Here is a 17,738-nt window from a genome sequence, read left to right as displayed (position 1 = left end):
CAAATAGAAAGTCATTCTACCCGAATTTTTTCATAAATATAATTAACCATGTCTCTGATTTATGTAGCAATCAAATTTTAATCACCCTTTCATTTTTTTCAGATATTATAAGGCTTACAAGTCAAGCAGTAATTTTCCAAATTTTCAAGAAAATTTCCAAAACACATTTTTCAAGGGACCAGTTCAGTTCTGAAGGGAACTTGAAAGGCCTCTCTAATAAAACCCCCCAAAAGTCACCCCATTCTAAAAACTGAACTCCTGAAAGAATCTAAAACAGCTGTTAGAAAGTTTCTTAACCCTTTCAGCATTTCACAACAATTAAAACAAAATGGAGGTCAAATTTACATTTTTCAATTTGTCACTAATATATTCATTTAGCCCTAGAATTTACACATTTACTAAGGGTTAAAGGAGAAACTGCACCCCACATTTTGTTACACAATTTCTCCCGAACACGACAATACCCCATATGTGCTGGTACCCTAATGTACGGGCACACGGTCGCTCTCAGAACAGATGGAGCGCTAATTGGATTTTGTAGGCCAGATTTTGCTAGAATATTTTTCAGGCGCCATGCCCCGATTGCAAAGCCCCCAAGGTGCCAAAACAGTGGAAAACCCCAAAATGTCACCCCATTTTGGAAACTAGAACCCTCAAGGAATTTATCAATGTGTATAGTGAGCACTTGGACCCTACAGGTGTTTCACAGATTTTTTTTACCATTGAGATGTGAAAATGAAAAATTACTTTTTTTTATAATAAAATGTCACTGTAGCCCCAAATTTTTCATCTTCACAAAGGGTTAAAGGAGAAACTGTACCCCACATTTTGTTACACAATTTCTCCTGAACACGACAATACCCCATATGTGCTGGTACCCTAATGTACGGGCACACGGTCGCTCTCAGAACGGATAGAGCGCTAATTGGATTTTGTAGGCCAGATTTTACTAGAATACTTTTCAGGCACCATGTCCCTTTTGCAGAGCCCCCAATGTGCCGAAACAGTGGAAACCCCCAAAATGTGACCCCATTTTGGAAACTATACCCCTCAAGGAATTTACCAAGGGGTTTAGTGAGCCCTTTGACCCTACAGGAGTGTAACAGAATTGGCCCAACAAAAGGAAAAGTGACATTTTTTGCTATAAAATGTAGCTTTAACCCCAAATTATGCATTTCCACAAGGGGTTAAAAGAGAAAATGCACCCCAAAAATTGTCAAGCATTTTCTCCCAACTACAGAAATGCCCCTTATGTGGATGTAAAGTGATGTATGGGCACACTGTAATGTCCAGAGCTGAAGGATCGCTATTGGGATTTTGGAGGGCAAATTTAGCTGAAATCTGTTTCAGGCACCATGTTGCATTTGGAGAGCCCCTGAAGTGCTAGAACAGTGGAAACCCCCCCAAAACGACCCCATTTTGAAAACTAGACCCCTCAAGGAATTTATCAAGGGGTTTAGTGAGCACTTGGACCCTACAGGTGTTTCACAAATTTTTTTACTATTGAGATGTGAAAATGAAAAATTATTTTTTTTCCAATAAATTGTCCATTTGGCGCCATATTTTTAATTTTTGCAAGTAGTTAGAGAATTAAGAGCCCCCCACAGTTTGTTACACAATTTCCCCTGAACACGGCAATACCCCATATGTGATCATATTCTGCTGTATGGGTACATGTTGGGGCTCAGAATGGAAAGAGCGCTATTTGGATTTTGGAGGGCAGATGTGGCTGGAATAGTTTTCAGGTGCCATGTCGCATTTGCTGAGCCCCTAAAGTATCAATACAATAGAAACCCCTCAAAAGTGACCCCATTTTAGAAACTACACCTGTCAAGGAATGTATCAAGGGGTATTATGATTTTGAGACTAAAAATGCTTCCCAAAAATTGAAATTTTTAAAGAAATATGCCATTTTGGTGTCCAATACATTGCACCCACTTTGTGTTGTCAGAGACCTGCACTCCTAAAACTATTAAGTGGGCCATCCCGAGGGACAAAAAATCATATATGTGGGTATAAACTGCTGCTTGGGCACACAGCAGGGCTCAGAAGGGAAGGAGCACTGCGCTTTTTAGCTTTTGGAGTACAGATTTAGAGGGACTTTCTGGGTGCCATGTTGTTTTTGCAGAGCCCTGGAGGTGCCAGTAAACTGGAATTCCCCAAGAAGTGACCCCATTTTGTAGGGGAAATTTTAGAGTCTCTGCAAAAGTGCCATGGCATCCAAAAACCAAACCGTCTAAGTCTGTGCTCCAAAAACCAAATAACCTTCTTCCCTTCTGTGTCCGGCTGGGCCCTAATATCAGTTTATACCCACATATGACATTACCCCGGTTACACCAGTGTCATACATGTGTCATACATGTGGCATAAAATGCAGTTTGGGCACACAGCAGGGCGCAGAAGGGAAGGAGCGCGATGAGGCTTTTGGAGCACAGATTCTGATGTTTGGTATCTAGACGCCATGTCATGTTTGTAGAGCCTGTAAGGTACCAGAAAAGTGGATTCCCCAAAGGAGTGACCGCAGTTTGAAAACTGCACCCCTCAAAGAATTTATCAGGGGGTGTAGTGAGTATTAGTATCTCAGACGTGACTGCACAGTGGATGGCGAAGAGGGAATGTGTAAACTTTGCGGAGTACATTGCAAACTCCAGATTCCCTACTATGTCCCAGTAGCTCCTATGATTGGGGGAGTCACACTGGGGGTCACTTCTGGTATATTTTCCCTCGTAAGCTCTAAATCTGGGGTGTCCCCTGATATTCGCTCGCACAGCTTATATATTCCCTTCCTGCGGCAGCCAGTTGTGTTCTAATAATTTGGCGATTTTGCGGGTTTTTGTCTTCACATTGCTAGATGCTATATTTTCTTTATTTTTCTGCTGACGTGGCCATATAAGGGCTTGTTGTTTGCGGGATGCGATGTATTTTGTAATGACACCATCTTGGGTGCCTACAACTTACTGATTACATTTTATTAACTCTTTTTTTTTGCTGGATTTAAAAGAGAAAAAATCAATTCTGGTATTGAGTTTTACCTTTTACATTTTTCGCCATGCAGCGTACAGTATAAGTAACATGTGACCTTTATTCTGCGGGTCGGTACGGTTACGGCGATACCTCATTTATGTTATTTTTTTATGCGATACTAAGTCTGCAGAACAAAAACACATTTGGGGACATAAATCAGTGATTTTTGCATCACCATCTTCTGAGAGGCGTAACATTTTTATTTTTCGCTTGACAGTGTTGGTTGAGGGCTTATTTTTTGCGGAACAACCTGTGCATTTTATTGGTACTATTTTGGGGTGCATATGACTTTTTGATCACTTTTTATAGCACATTTTGTAAGGTGAGATGGTGAAAAATCACTACTTCCGGCGGGTTTTTTCCGTTATTTTTTCCCGCCGTTCACTGTGTACATTAAATATTGTTTCAGTTTTGTTGTACAGGTTGTTACGGATGCGACAATACCAAATATGTATTGTTTTTATTAATTTTTTGTGTTTTTTTTACATAATTCATTTTTTATAGAAAAAAGGGATTTTTGGGACTTTATAACTTTATTAATTGTTTTCAAATACTTTTTTTTTTTTGTACACTTTTTTTTTACTTGTTCTTGTGTCTCTATGGGACACTTGGATGAGTGATGATTGCATCACTAATCCTCTACTATAGACTGAGACACAGGCTGCAGTGACAGCCTGCACATGTCTCACTCTAGAAACAGGAAGTGAGCTGTGCGGACGGCACAGACTCACTTCCAGAAGACGCCGGGAGCATCACCAGGTAAGCGGGGGCTCAGGGCTGCCTGGGGTCACTAACCAGACCCCAGACTACATATTACAGATACCAGAACCCCCCAATCTCGCCGCGGGGGGTGCCGGCGGGGGAGGGGGGGGGGAGAGATTACGGCACCCTTTGTTTGCGGTGGTCATGTTTGACCATCGCAATCAAAGGGTTAAAACCTCCGATCGGTAAAAGTACCGACCGGAGGTTATGGAAAAGGGTGATAGCTGTCAGTAATAGCCATCACCCAGTTCCGATTCCGCCCGCTCAGCTAGTGAGCGGGTGGAATCACCATGACGTACTATTACTTCATGGTGCGCGAAGTACCTCGCGTCCATGACGTAATAGTACGTCAAAGGTCGCTAAGGGGTTAAAATAATACCCTAAAAAAGAATATGATAATCATACCGTATCATGCACGCTGGGAAGGCATGCACAGTCCGACGTCATCTTTAGCCACGCCTATATCTTCTTTCTTCTTGCAGTGATGTCCTTGGGTCCTGTCTTCCTCGTCTTCTTCTTTCGGTGTCAGTAGCAGGGGAACTGAGCATGCTCAGTATGTTGAGTTCCCCTGTTACTGCGCCGGCACGGGATTACATGCAATGACGCCGGAAGAAGAAGACGAGGAAGACAGGACCCAAGGACATCGCTGTAAGAAGAAAGAAGATGTAGGCGTGGCTAAAGATGACGTCGGACTGTGCATGCCTTCCCAGCGTGCATGATACGGTATGATTATCATATTCTTTTTTAGGGTATTATTTTAAAATGGGGGGTAGTTTAATATAACATTAGCAATGCCTGAATGGCCTTTTTAAAGGTTATTGACGCATATGTGGGGCTCTATCAGCATAATTTTGCTTATAGAGCCCCTTTAAACAACTTCCGGCAACTTGTCCTGTTCTATGGTCATACAGGCTCAACTCTACAGTCAGGTGATGCCAGGCTCATATTGTACTCACTGAAACTGTAACACTGTCTGCACCCCATACTCAAGGGGCATCTCACCAACACGAGTCCACTGAATCTCACTTCATATGGGCCCAAAACCATAGCATGTCATCCAAACTTTCAAGGATCTGTAAGGGCCAAACTATCCAGAAATGTTCCATGTCATCTGAGCTGGAGGATACAGGCTTATCCCATACTTCTACTGCTTGCTGCATACTTCCTTGCCACCAGGCATAGAATGGACCTTCTCCATGGGTTCCCCCGACAAGGAATTTGTCAACTCGATTGGTTCTTAGCTCTGAAGCTGCACTACAAATCCTACCATACACTGGGGAACTTCTTGCTGGTGACATTGGTTCTGGTGGACTACACGGTACAGTTGTAGGGGATATAGATCTACAGCACACTCCAGTACATTAAGTTTCACTCCAGGGCAGATGCCCTAGTTTCTTGAGTGTACTAGTGTCACAGCCAAGAAATACACTCTACTTGGAGAGGTACGTTGTCATCAGCATTTACTGAGGTAGAATATGTTCAGCACCTCACAAGGTAAAAGTCAGTTACTCAGCAGTAAGAAATAGTCATGATCAACATCAGCAATCCAATATGACAGGAGCAGAACACTTGGATCAGCATGAGAACAAAGGCTCTTTGGCACACAGCAATTGGTCAGTTCTTATGGGTTTTGCTCACAACACTCATGGTAACTGGTTCTCAAATACACAACACATTAGGAGGTCCAGATGGAAGACAAAGGCAAAGAGTGTTTTCATGACTGGCATGAACATAAGGTGTCAGATCATAGTATGTGAAGATTGTGTGTTGAACAGTGCCCAAAGGATACTACCCACTGGCCAGCCAATGGGCATAACCTGGTTTCACACATTTTGGAGAATCATGGAGCTGTACTCTTTCCAGACAGTCGAAGACTGTGGTAGATGGAATGACACAACAGCAGAATACATTTAACATGACAGTGTAACTTCATAAAGTGCAATATAACATCAGCATAGTCAATAAATTCAAGTTAAAGAGGCCAATTCTGGATAATGTCCTAAGAAAGTCAGACAACCTGTGGCCATTTAGTGGTTTCTACCAACTTCTGCGCTATCTCTTTGTTTTTAGCTACCATGGATTATAGGAAAATGAAACATGATGCTAACATTATCTAATACTGCAACTGAGTTCTATAACTGTCTATATTATTTAAAGCCTGGACCGACTTCATACTAGTTAGAACGCAGTGATCCATTCTTTGACTTAATTATAGACATGTGATTCCGCCTGAATTCCAGCGCTGAGTGCACACAGGTTGTTGTACAGCACAGACGGAGGGTGAGCCAGCTGTGGCATCCCAATACTTCATGCTCATTCTCTCAATCAATTAGCAAATTACAGGCCTCAATACCTTTTAAAGGTGATTTTCAAGGCAATTTCGCTGGAGTTCAATATTTATGCCATTACACATTTGTTTATATTTTAGCTTATAGCAAAATTATTTACCTACTTTTGCAAAATAGGACACCCCTATCCAAAATAGCTATAATATCAGTGAAATGTTTTACACACCCATTAAAATTGATCTTTCCCCTGTCAGTTTATTGTAAACAACTTACACTATTGGCTATTGAAAAATAAAACCCATCCCTCAAAAAATAATTTCAAAATTTTTGAAACGTGACAATGAAAAAGTGAGAAAAAAAATTGCTTGAACAGTCACCCGAAAAAATGGCCATGTGTCTGTTTTTTAAAAAATATTTTAAAAACAAAAATAAATATTCAGATGTCCATTTTTATGATGGACAGAAAAATCCATCCTTTAAAAAATTTTACATTTTCTATATTTGTCTGCATTGAGGGTCCATTCACAAGGAGGAAAATGGCGCTTTATTTGGCAATGAATTTTCATCGCTGAAAAAAAGCCTCCCATTGATTTCAATGTGTTCTGCTATTTTTTTCCCACTAGCGGAATTTTCCACGCTGAAAAAAAATGCCTCCCATTGATTTCAATGGGTTCTGCTAACTTTTTTTCCACTAGCAGAACAAAAGCTAGAGGCACCCATTGAAGACAAGGGGAGGCGCTTTTTTCAGCGTGGAAAATTCAGCACCAAATAAAGCGCCATTTTTCTCCATGTGATGTCGCTTTTTTGTTTTTTTTTACATACATTATTGGAGGAAATTTTTAACTGTGCAAAAGGAATATTTAAATTTGCAAAATTGTTTATCTTTTAACTGTCTATCAATCTAAAGTTGGTTATGTTCGTGGGAAAACCCCTTTAGCTTCAAAGGTACCGTATTTTTCGGACTATAAGACGCACTTTTTTTTCCCCAAAATTTTGGGGGAAAAGAAGGGTGCGTCTTATAGTCTGAAGGTGGCGCCTGGCATCCGCTGTAATAGAGAGGCGGAAGCCGGCAAGTGATAGACGCCATTACAGGTGCTGCGCTCCTCTGCCCTGCATGAAGCCAGCAGCGGCAGGGGCTCCTCCGTGCCCCCGCCGCTGGCTTCATGCAGGGCAGAGGATCGTAGCGATGTCTCAGGCCCCCGCGTCCGCCTCTCTAGTACAGCGGATGCCGGGTCAGTATCCGTGGCCCCTTCTCCCCCGGGGCCGGTCCCCACCGGCCCCGTACCTGTAAAGTTGCAGGCCGGCTCCTGCGCGGCGATATCGCAGGAGCCGACCTGTTCGGGTGACAGCCGAGAGCCTAATGAGGCTCCCCGGTCTGTCACTGCTATATATTAGTATTGCGGCTGGGTGTATGACCAGCCGTAATACTAATAGACAGAATGTCCCATAGACGGCAATACAGTAACTGTAACTGTTGTATTGCCGTCTATGGGACTTGCGATCAAGTGACCGCAGGTTCAAGCCCCCGGGGGGAATAAAATAGTATAAAAAAAAAAAAAAAAAAAAAAGCTTTAAAAATATGAAATAAATAAAAGTTCTAAATCACCTCCCACCTGTTTTTTTTTCAATACAAGGTGATCTAAGCAATAGATATCCCCCAAAATGGTATAACTAAAAAGTACAGCTGGCCCCGCAAAAAAAACGCTCTATGCATCCCCGTACAGCTGCAGGGTTGCCTGTCAATGTGGCCTTGCAGCTGTTGCAAAATTACAACTCCCATATATTAAATATTTTACCAGTTTTTGCTTCAAAATTTTTTTTCCCTATTTTCCTCCTCTAAAACCTAGGTGCGTCTTATAGTCCGAAAAATACGGTATTTATTGACCTAACAATAATAATATCAGTGTAAAAATGCAAAGCAAGGCAAGTATAAAACAAAGTATCATATACACCGCCAAAATTAGTATGCCTATTGGACATGAAAAATGGGGTAAAAAGATATAATAACCGAAAATTAAGGCCTCGTTCACATCTCCTTCCAGTAATCCGTTTGGAGAGTCCGCATGGGAACCCTCAGAACGGACTACCGCATGCATTTGCAAGAGGTGTGCAGTGAAAGCACACGGTTCCCCATAGACTATAATGGGGTCCGTGTGCTTGCTACATCTCCGACATCATTTGATTGCAAGTCCCATAGACGGCAATACAGTCACAACTGCAATACAGTCCAATGTTACTATTGAGGCTTGTAACAGACCAGCCACAATAGTAATATTGCTATGACAATCCTGGGAAACACATTGCACTTTTCTTTGTTTTATTTATTTTTTTACTGCATTTTCTCTGCAGTTTTTCTTACTTTATTATATCTATAGGGAAAGCACAAGTGTTTCCACAAGTAAATTTCAAATGCTGTGTTTTTGAAAAACACTGCTTTTCCAAAGTGTTTTTTTTTTCAAAATGTGTCATTCACTTTGCTGGTACTGTGAAATACAGCATTTATTACTGTAACATGGGGCCTTGGCACTAAGGTCATAAAGTGAATAGTGTTAGAGCTAGACACTTACGCAGAATGGGTCTGAACGTCATGCCAGCTGCGACTGAAATTCTGCTTCAGCTCATTCATCATGCTGACTCCCAGCTTATGCTTTATCTCTGCCAGGTGCTTCTCTTTGGCAGCTAGTACTTGACGTAGAGTTACAATTTCATCTTCCAGCTATTGAAACATAGAAGAGAACAATGTCAAAAGTAACAAAATCACATTGACATTTAAGTGTTGCCTGGGATAAATTTAAACTTTACCACTAAGCTAAACCCCTCCCTCTGCCTAATTTCTAATTTTCTCCCTTTAAAAAAAATGTTTATGTGTCATGTGACCGCCCCAGGTACATTTTCTGATTTGTTAGTGATGTTCTGCTTCACTTTTTCCAGAGACAGGAGGTCACCAGTACTCCTCCCCCTCCCTCCTGCCGTCCCCTTCATACTCACTAACGCTCACTTCCTCTTATTTTGATGGGCATTGCTTCCTTCACAAGGGAACCGGCACCTGTGCAAAAGAACACCGGCAGAAGCAAAAACAAGCAGCATTCTATTGCACATGTCTGGCTTCTGCCAGCATTCTATTGAGCAGGCGCCAGTTCTGGATCCCAGGTGCAGGCAGAAGAGGGGGCAGCAGCACCTCATATTCATCTCACTTATAAAAACTTCTAAAGGTGTTTTGGTGCACTTATTAACCCACTGATAGAACTAACAGACCGTTTTTAAAAATAATTTTCTTGCCCGGAAAAACCCTTTGAAATAAAATGTATATTTAGTGGTGAAGATAAATATTCTTAAACAAGCATTCAGTCGGCCACAGGAAAGTGGCCGAACTGATACGCGGAGTTAGCTCTGCCGGCTGATGACACGGGCGATGATGCAGTGAAGAGGCGGTCGGGAGAAGAGTCTTCAGACAGCACAGGGGATGCCCCCTCTGCTATTTGAGCAAAGGGAAATTCCCCCAATACTGTGCAAGTGGCCATTCTCTTGGGGCCTGTGGGCATGTGCAGTCTGCTCTGCCCAAGGCCTGAGGCCTTAGAAGTTACAAGCCACCGCTGAAGAAGACGCTGAAGATGATGCTGCTGAAGAAGAGGAGGCGGCGCTGGAGAAAGTTCTCTCACAGCATTGGGGACGCCCCCAGTGTTGTCTGAGCGCTGGGACCCGCCCCAGTGCTGCAAGAGAGTTCATTAGCATACCGACAAGAACCGGGATTGTAGGCAGTGCAGAGAAGACGATGAAAAGGTAGGAGACGAATAGCCTTTCTTAAGGCTATTCTGACGTGGTACTTAGAAAAAATCATGTCTAAATGATAGGATCCCTTTAACTTGTAAGAAGTGCTAATCATGGCCAGAAAGGTCTCAGCATTCTTATGTAGCAAAAAAAAAAACACCCTGCTTGATTTGCAGCGACAAAATTGTTTGTCTTTGCACTACCTTGTCTGAAATTTTCCAACTCAGTGGAACACCACCTTAAACAGCAGCAGACAGCAGTGAATGATTACTGTATGCAGCAGACTATAGGGACATTGTGTTATTCTAAGATCTGTTATTGGAGGCTCATGAGGGAAGTGTGTCAGCTTCTCAAGCCCTTTGAAAAAGCCACCAAATTTGTCAGCAGGATTAATAAAAAGGTAAACAGTTAGAGGCTACAATATCTGCATATTCCATGATATTCATTTTGATGAAATTAGGTATACTCTAATGAAACAAGCTGATGTTCACACACAATGGGGGAGATTTGCTAAGCAAATTACAAAACTACACCAAAATTGTGGTGTAATGATGACCACTGAAAAAATAAGTGTCCTACCCAATCTTGCCATGGATTCAATGGCTGATTCAGTCACAGAATCCAGTGGAAGAAAACCAGAGGGGTGGAAAGCAGAGAGAAATTTGAGTCAGAAATCCACCTTAAATTTCTCTTTACTTTCCACCATGTGACCACCCAGCATCTAGCCTGCTTGTTGACAGTTTCCAGGTTACAACACATTTTTTTTTATTTGAAATGAATTGAAAAAAGTTAAAGAAACGTGTAATGAGAATAAATTACAAATTTGTTAGATGTTACGTCTGCTGACTTTAGCAGTCATGTAAATGTTTACTAGCTGTTACCCAGTTGAGGGTATAAATTAATATTAACCAGAAATCTTTGAGGAATCGTGACTTGAACAGTTTCTGATCAAAGAAAACAATATGTGCCCTGTTCCTAAATATTTAGTAAGAAAGTAAAATGAAACAAGTGAAGACAACCTTAGCCAATTCGTTCTTTAGCTCTTCTTTCTCTTCCTCAGATATTATTTCTGTATAGTCAATGTCGGCTGCAAGTTCTTCATCAGTTTCTTGCAGTGGCTGAGTATCCAAGAGATCTGCAAAGAAGTAAGCATGCTGATAAAGTGAAAATCAGTCAAAATGGATGGCATACTCACACGGTGGTAGGACAATCTTATTGGAAACAAAATGACAAGAAAGTGTGCAACAAAAAGGATAGGTCTTAGCTGTGTACAACGAAAGTCTTTTAAAACAAACTAGTATAGGTAGACCTCAATTACCAATACTGGGGTGTGCGTAAGATGACAGAATTGCGTTCAGTGGCCAACATGTAGGTTTTTTCTGTCCGCTTGAAAAGTCGGACATCTTTACAAAAGGACAGGTAAGGACAGGCACGGAGTGCAAAAGAACGCACCCAATCGCCATTTAAATGAATGAAAACTGTCACGGACACAGCTAGTGTCCGCTGCTAATGTCCGTGCAAGATTATAAACGGACACTAGGAATGGACACTACCTGTCGGACACTGACGGTAGTGTGAATGCCCCCTTACCTAACTTTTTTATATGCAGAATTTGCTTTCAAAATTGAATGCAAGTAAATGTTCTATATAACCTAGCATTTGCAGGTCAGAAGCATTTCCTATGTGCTGCACACTTTTGCAGAGAAATTAACCTATTCTAAAACAATGTGTAAAATCTGCAACCAAATAAGCATCAAAATGTGACACAAATTGATCATGTCAAACAGAGGCATGACAGTTATAACTGACCTGTTCCTACCTGCTAAACTGCTCAGTTCACTACAATGACCCATCTTGAATGAAGATGAGGTTACAAAGAAGTCTATGAAGAAGGGTAGGCAATAGGGTTGAGCGATCGTGTTCGGAAAAGATCGGATTCAGATCGGCGATCGAGTAAATTTCACGATCGCGATCGGACTTCCGAACACGATCTTTTTAGGTGGGATCGAGATCGAGGATTATTTCCCACAATGCTTTGCAACTGGCCAAGCATTGTGGGAAAAGCTAACAATGTTATCTAGGTCCCATAGGAATGAATGGATGCAGCTGTCACACAGCCTTAACCCCCTGCGCGCCGGCTGTGTCTATTCATTCTAATGGGAGACTAGCTAACATCTCTAGTAGCTACTTACCTGCACAGATCGCTGGTCCGGTCCCCGCTGTTCTCGGTCCTCTTCGCCTCCCAGGTTAGTGTTACAGACCTAAGAAGTTTCAAATCCGCTAGGGACATCACTAATAATGAGACAGACACAGAGTTCCGTATCAAACCAGCCATGCTCTTCGCCCACCTCAACATTACTGGCTCTTTATTGAAAGTACACACACTTAAGAGACAAAGAAAGGAGGGATTACTGCCCCCTTCGGCATTCCTGAGTTGCTGTCCATCTCCCATTGGCTCCAAACTTCAATGTCCAGCCAGACACCTCCTTGCTCCAGTCTGTGGAATTCTGTTACTGGGTGTGCCAAATAAGAGTCAAGCTTTGTCTCAGAACTGTAGGAAAAATTAGTATTTCCAAAACACATCATACATATAAAGTATATGAAACTTGATTCATGTTCTCAGACTTGACAGAAGGAGGCGGGGCTGGTGGCTTAGGAGAGTGTGGGCGGGTACTGGTAGGGGAGACGTCACGTCTCCCCTGCAGTGCTAACCACTGAGTCACGGTGTGGCCCCTCTTCCCATAGATTTATGACTGCAGCTGATAAGAGTTAGTAGCACTTTCTCTGATAAGATCTATTACTCCTATGTTGACTATTATTAATAAAATATTGACAGTTGCTCCTCAGGCTGTAATAAGTTTTTCTTCCAATTGCTTTTAGTGCTTTGACAGCAAATGGTAATCATATTTTTTTGTTTATTTTCGTACCCACGACAAGCCTGTAGTAATACATATTGAAGTGTTTTGCTCCATTTTAATGTTTAGATATTTTATAGCAGCCGCCCACAATACTACATTCAATAACTAATGTAATTAGACATAGAGTCTCCCAGTGTGCAAAAACATAGGCAAAGTACAAAATATAAAGTCATGACTAGGACTCTTCATGTTGAGATATTGCTATGTGTACTGTACTTTACATGCAATTTTACAAATAATAGTCTTAAAACGTACTTGAAGGGCTTATATTACACCTACTATCTAATTTTCAGAAGAGTAGGAAAATATTCTCTCAGATTGATTCAATCCATAAGAAATTTCGGTAGCCCCCTGCCTATCTCTTGTATACTAAGCCACTAAAGTTCAGCCATACATTATGAAACTGTTCTCTTAGCTTTAATAAGTGCAGTGTATCTTATGAACATCACCTGTAAATGGAATACAAAGAGGATCAGTCACCACGTACATAATGGTAAATGCCATCGGTCATTTGATTCTTACTACACCTCTGATCAATTTGGCGTTTGTTTCTTTTTCTGAATTGGCCGTCACATCTGCGAGCCATTCCATTAGCCTATTCGTATGAAATATGCGGAGAGAAGCTGCACTTTTCTCTCTGCATTTTTCGTGCAGAAACTGTGGATTTCCTTAGGTAACCACTTTTATTATGCAGATAGGTTTCCATACAGGGGGTCCCTAAGCGAACTTCCTGAACAGAAGTCCGATGTGAACCGGGCCTAAATTCCCTCTGCTTCTATAAGTGTATATCAAAAATGTTATGCACTCCTATAGAGTTGATATGGTTGCTTGTAGCAGGGAAATGTCCCCTAGATACCAGTACAGAGATTCCTCAGGACTCCAAAGTCAATGCAAAAATGGATTTCTATTAGATGACACGTCTCAACTGTTTAAATCAGCAATGGCAGCAAGTAATACAATAATTGTTAGGCTAATATCAGAGGAAGGCCAATCACAACCAAAAGTTTGGGTCCTATAAAAGACCTTTATCAATGTTATCTGAAGTGGAGACATAAGTAAACCTTTGCCCTCTAGTTCTAGTTCACCAAATGGGCATAGAGCCTCTTATTGTCTCTGAGAAAAAAAATAAAACTTTATCTCCCACTTGAAGCTGCGTGTTGCCGGAGTGTAGTACTTTCTATGCGCCAGATAAGAGAATAGTGAGAGAATAGCGACTTGATTCTAGTGTCTGCAGACACCGATCTAGTTAAAACCGATCCTTGTCTTGTAAACTACAAGCCACTTCAGGCCTGCGGTTTACAAGACACTAAGACCAGATAAAACATGTCTGCTCTCAGCACAGGACTGCGTGATGACATCATAGCATTGCACTGTAGATGTCCTATTCGTGGACCCTGCACATAGGGCGTAGGACCAAGAAGAGGAGGAGGTGGCGGCTCCATTCACCAAAGGATCGCAGGTAGGTGAGTATAACTTTTTTTATGTGTTTTTTAGCGCAGTTGTGGATAATTTAATAGTATAAGGAGTTGATAGGAGGAGGTAACATAAGGGAGGATTCATTAGGGGGCATTATGATGTTAGGGGGTTTATTTATATAAGGGCTATTAGGGAGCATTACAAGGGGGAGGTTGTTTATATAAGGGGTCATTAGGGGCATCATTTATATAAGGGGTCATTTGGGGCGCAGTATTTATGTCAGGGGGAATCAGGGGCATAATATGAGGGGACAATTAATTTAATTAAGGTGGCAGTTGGGCTTTATTAAGGCTAAGGCCCCATATAGCAGGCAGCAGCACAAAAACCGCAGCGGTAACAAATCACATTTTTCCCTGCAGCGCTTTTCACAGAAAGTCCTCTGGAGGAACCCCAATCATTTTTTTACTTTTTAATTAGGGAACACCTGGGACATTATTAATAAGGGGCACTATTTATGGGAGTACACAGGGAAGTTATTAATTTAAAGGTGCACTTGGGGGTATTATTCATTATGGGGCGTTATATATTTTATAATGGGGGTAGCAGTAGAATGGGTGTGCAGGTGAGGACAATGCGGGTCAGGTGCCTGGACAAGTAAGAAGCCAAAGATGTCTGTGCTGCAAACTTTACAGAGATTGAAAGAAGTAATCATGGTGGTCCCGGTGGAAGTGAAATGCAATGGAAATGTGAAAGATTAGACGAGACATCACCTGTAAATGTTACTGCATTGTATTCACCTAAATCATCTGCAGAACCCTATGTATAGTGATAATATTGGTATACCAAAGTTGGGGCCCCACTTGGACATGTTTGCCCCCCCTGTTCTCAACCCCTAGCTACACTTCTGATAATCAGTCTACTATCACATCTTATTGTGGCTGGAGCATCATTTTCATTTTGACTCAGAGCTCCAAACCCCTTGTAAAGACCAAAAAAAATTCTGTCCCCCTGCAGCTGCCATATAGAAAGTATAGGAGCTCATTGCAGACTGACTTATTTATCAGCCTAATCCCATAACAATTAGAGATGAGTGAGTAGTATTTGATCGAATACCTCTCTCCCATAGGAATGCGTGTAAGCGGCTGAACACCAAGGGGTTAAGCGCAACAAATATTCACTGCGCTTAACCCCTTGGTATTCGGCCGCTTACACGCATTCCTATGGGAACGAGGTATTCAATTGAATACTACTCGCCCATCTCTATTAGCAATATATCATGTACAAGGGGGATATGTAGAGGCCTCAAGAGCTGTATATTGTAAGCCATATGGAGAATTTGCCTAATTCTTGTAGCAAATGAAAGAAGCTAGAATTTTATTATTCAACTCAAATTATATTTCAAGCTGTTTTTGAAGCTTTTAATAGAAAAAGGACCTCTGATCCTTATAAAGATAACATTAATAAACTGATAAGTAGAAAATTGTGAAGATTATTATATTAACATAGAGTGGATATTCACTTAGAACAAAGGCACAACTCAATATTCTCCACAGTTCACAGAAAACTATTCCACATTTATGCAACAAAGAAATACATGTAAATGATATAATTATATTACAGTATATCATTTCTAGATATAACTACTGTATAACTGCTTAGTCACATTAATAAGATCAAAAAGGATGTAGCAAACAATATGTTACATTTGTATGTAAACTGGAGATGCCTGCCTGGATGGTGGATTGATAGACGATATTAATCGGTTCTTGGTTAATGGGATTGTATATGGCTATATAGGATGATATATCAGTATTGCAATTGTTGTGTCCCATACAGTTTACTTATTGTTGGCACCACTTTCCATGTACAAATAGAGAGGGATGCTAGTGACAGCAGTGATTTTTCAGCCAGCATAAAAGATCATGTGATCAATAGACAATTAAGTATTACTGTATTTATTTTGGACGTTAGAAGACTTACAAGTATAACAGTGATATTCCAGATTTACAAGAAAATTTCCCAAACTAATTTTTTAGGGACCACTTTAGATCTGAATGGGATAATACAGGCCTATGTATTAGAAACCCCCATTTTTAAAACTGCACCCCTCAAATAATTAAAAACAGCATTTAGGAAGTTTGTTAACCTTTTAAACATTTCATGGAAAATACAATAAAAGGAGTTTTTGCTGGAATAGTTTTCAGGTGTTATGTCTCATTTGTACAACACCAAGTTTACCAGTACAATGGAGACCCCCAAAAGTGACCTTATTTTGGAAACTATACTCCTCACTTAATTCATCAAGGAGCATAGTGAGCATTTTGACCAGGCTGCCATTTCACAGATTTTATTAACATTGGGATGTTTTATTGAAAAATTACTATAATGTCACTTAATCCCCAAAGTTTTCGTTTTCACAAGAGGTTAAAAGAGAAAAAGCCCCCACAATTTGTAAAAAAAATTCTCATGAACACGGCAGAACCCCATATGGGGTTATAATCTGCTGTATGGGTACATGACGGGGCTCAAGATGGAAAAAGCACTATATGGCTTTTGGAGGGCAGATTCGTTTTCGGGTGCCAGGTCACATTTTGCGGAGGCAATAAAATGCTAGTACAATGGAAACCCCCCAAAAAGTGACCCCATTTTGGAAACTACATCCCTCACAGAACAAGTCAAGGGTTATCATGAGCATTTTGACCCCATGGCTGTTTAACAGATTTTATCAACATTGGGATGTGAAAATGAAAAATTACTTTTTTTCCAATAAACTGACCATTTAGCGCCATATTTTTAATTTTCTGAAGTAGATAAAGGAGAAAAAGCTCACCAAAGTTTGTTACACAATTTCTCCTCGACATGGGAATACCCCATATGTGGTGGTAAACTACTTTATGGGTACATGGTGGGGCTCAGAATGCAAAGAGCGCTATTTGGCTTTTGAAGGGCAGATTTTGCTGAAATAGATTTGCAGAGCCCCTGAATTACCATTAAAGTGGAATCCATAGACATGTGAACCCATTTTGGAAACTACACCCCTCAAGGGATTTATCAAGTGGCATAGTGGACATTTTTACACTTGGGTTTTGCATTAATTTAATTTCCAAGAAATTAATGCGCAACTGATAATGAAAAGTGCAAATTGCTATTTTTTTCAGAATTTCAGTGCCCAATACTGTATGTTGTGTGCAGCTTGTTTCAGCAGAGACACACACTCAGCATCCTGGGCACCACAGCTTTTTTTTTTTTAAATGTAGATTGTGAGCCCCACACAGAGCTCACAATGTACATTTTTCCCTATCAGTAGGTCTTGAATATGGGATGGAAATCCATGCAAACACGGGGAGAACATACAAACTCCTTGCAGATGGTTATATGCCCTTGGCGGGATTTGAACACCAGGACTCCAGCGCTGCAAGGCTGCAGTGCTAACCACAGAGCCACCGTGTGGCCCCTGGGCACCACAGCTTTTGGAGCATTCATCTCTGATACAAGCTGGGCACAACATATCGCACACTGAAATTAAGTACTCCTGGAAAAATAGCCATTTCCACCCTTTACG

General features: G+C 41.1%; 1 protein-coding gene across 2 annotated transcripts in view; it reads right to left on the bottom strand.

Annotated features, from left to right (window-relative positions):
- The window catches only part of TPD52L1 (TPD52 like 1), a 71,053-nt gene that overhangs the window by 22,625 nt on the left and 30,690 nt on the right, over positions 1 to 17,738 (bottom strand). For both annotated transcript variants that reach the window (XM_075267990.1, XM_075267989.1), the window contains exons 2-3: positions 10,862 to 10,977; positions 8,642 to 8,790 (exon numbers count right to left, since the gene is read on the bottom strand). In XM_075267990.1, the coding sequence (XP_075124091.1) occupies positions 8,642 to 8,790; positions 10,862 to 10,977 (265 nt within the window). The remainder of the gene's footprint in view (positions 1 to 8,641; positions 8,791 to 10,861; positions 10,978 to 17,738) is intronic.

The sequence above is a fragment of the Leptodactylus fuscus genome, chromosome 3 (genome assembly GCF_031893055.1).
Source record: "Leptodactylus fuscus isolate aLepFus1 chromosome 3, aLepFus1.hap2, whole genome shotgun sequence".
Classification (NCBI taxonomy): domain Eukaryota; kingdom Metazoa; phylum Chordata; class Amphibia; order Anura; family Leptodactylidae; genus Leptodactylus; species Leptodactylus fuscus.
Note: the sequence above shows the minus strand (reverse complement) of the source record. Positions and strands in the feature narration are given on the sequence as shown.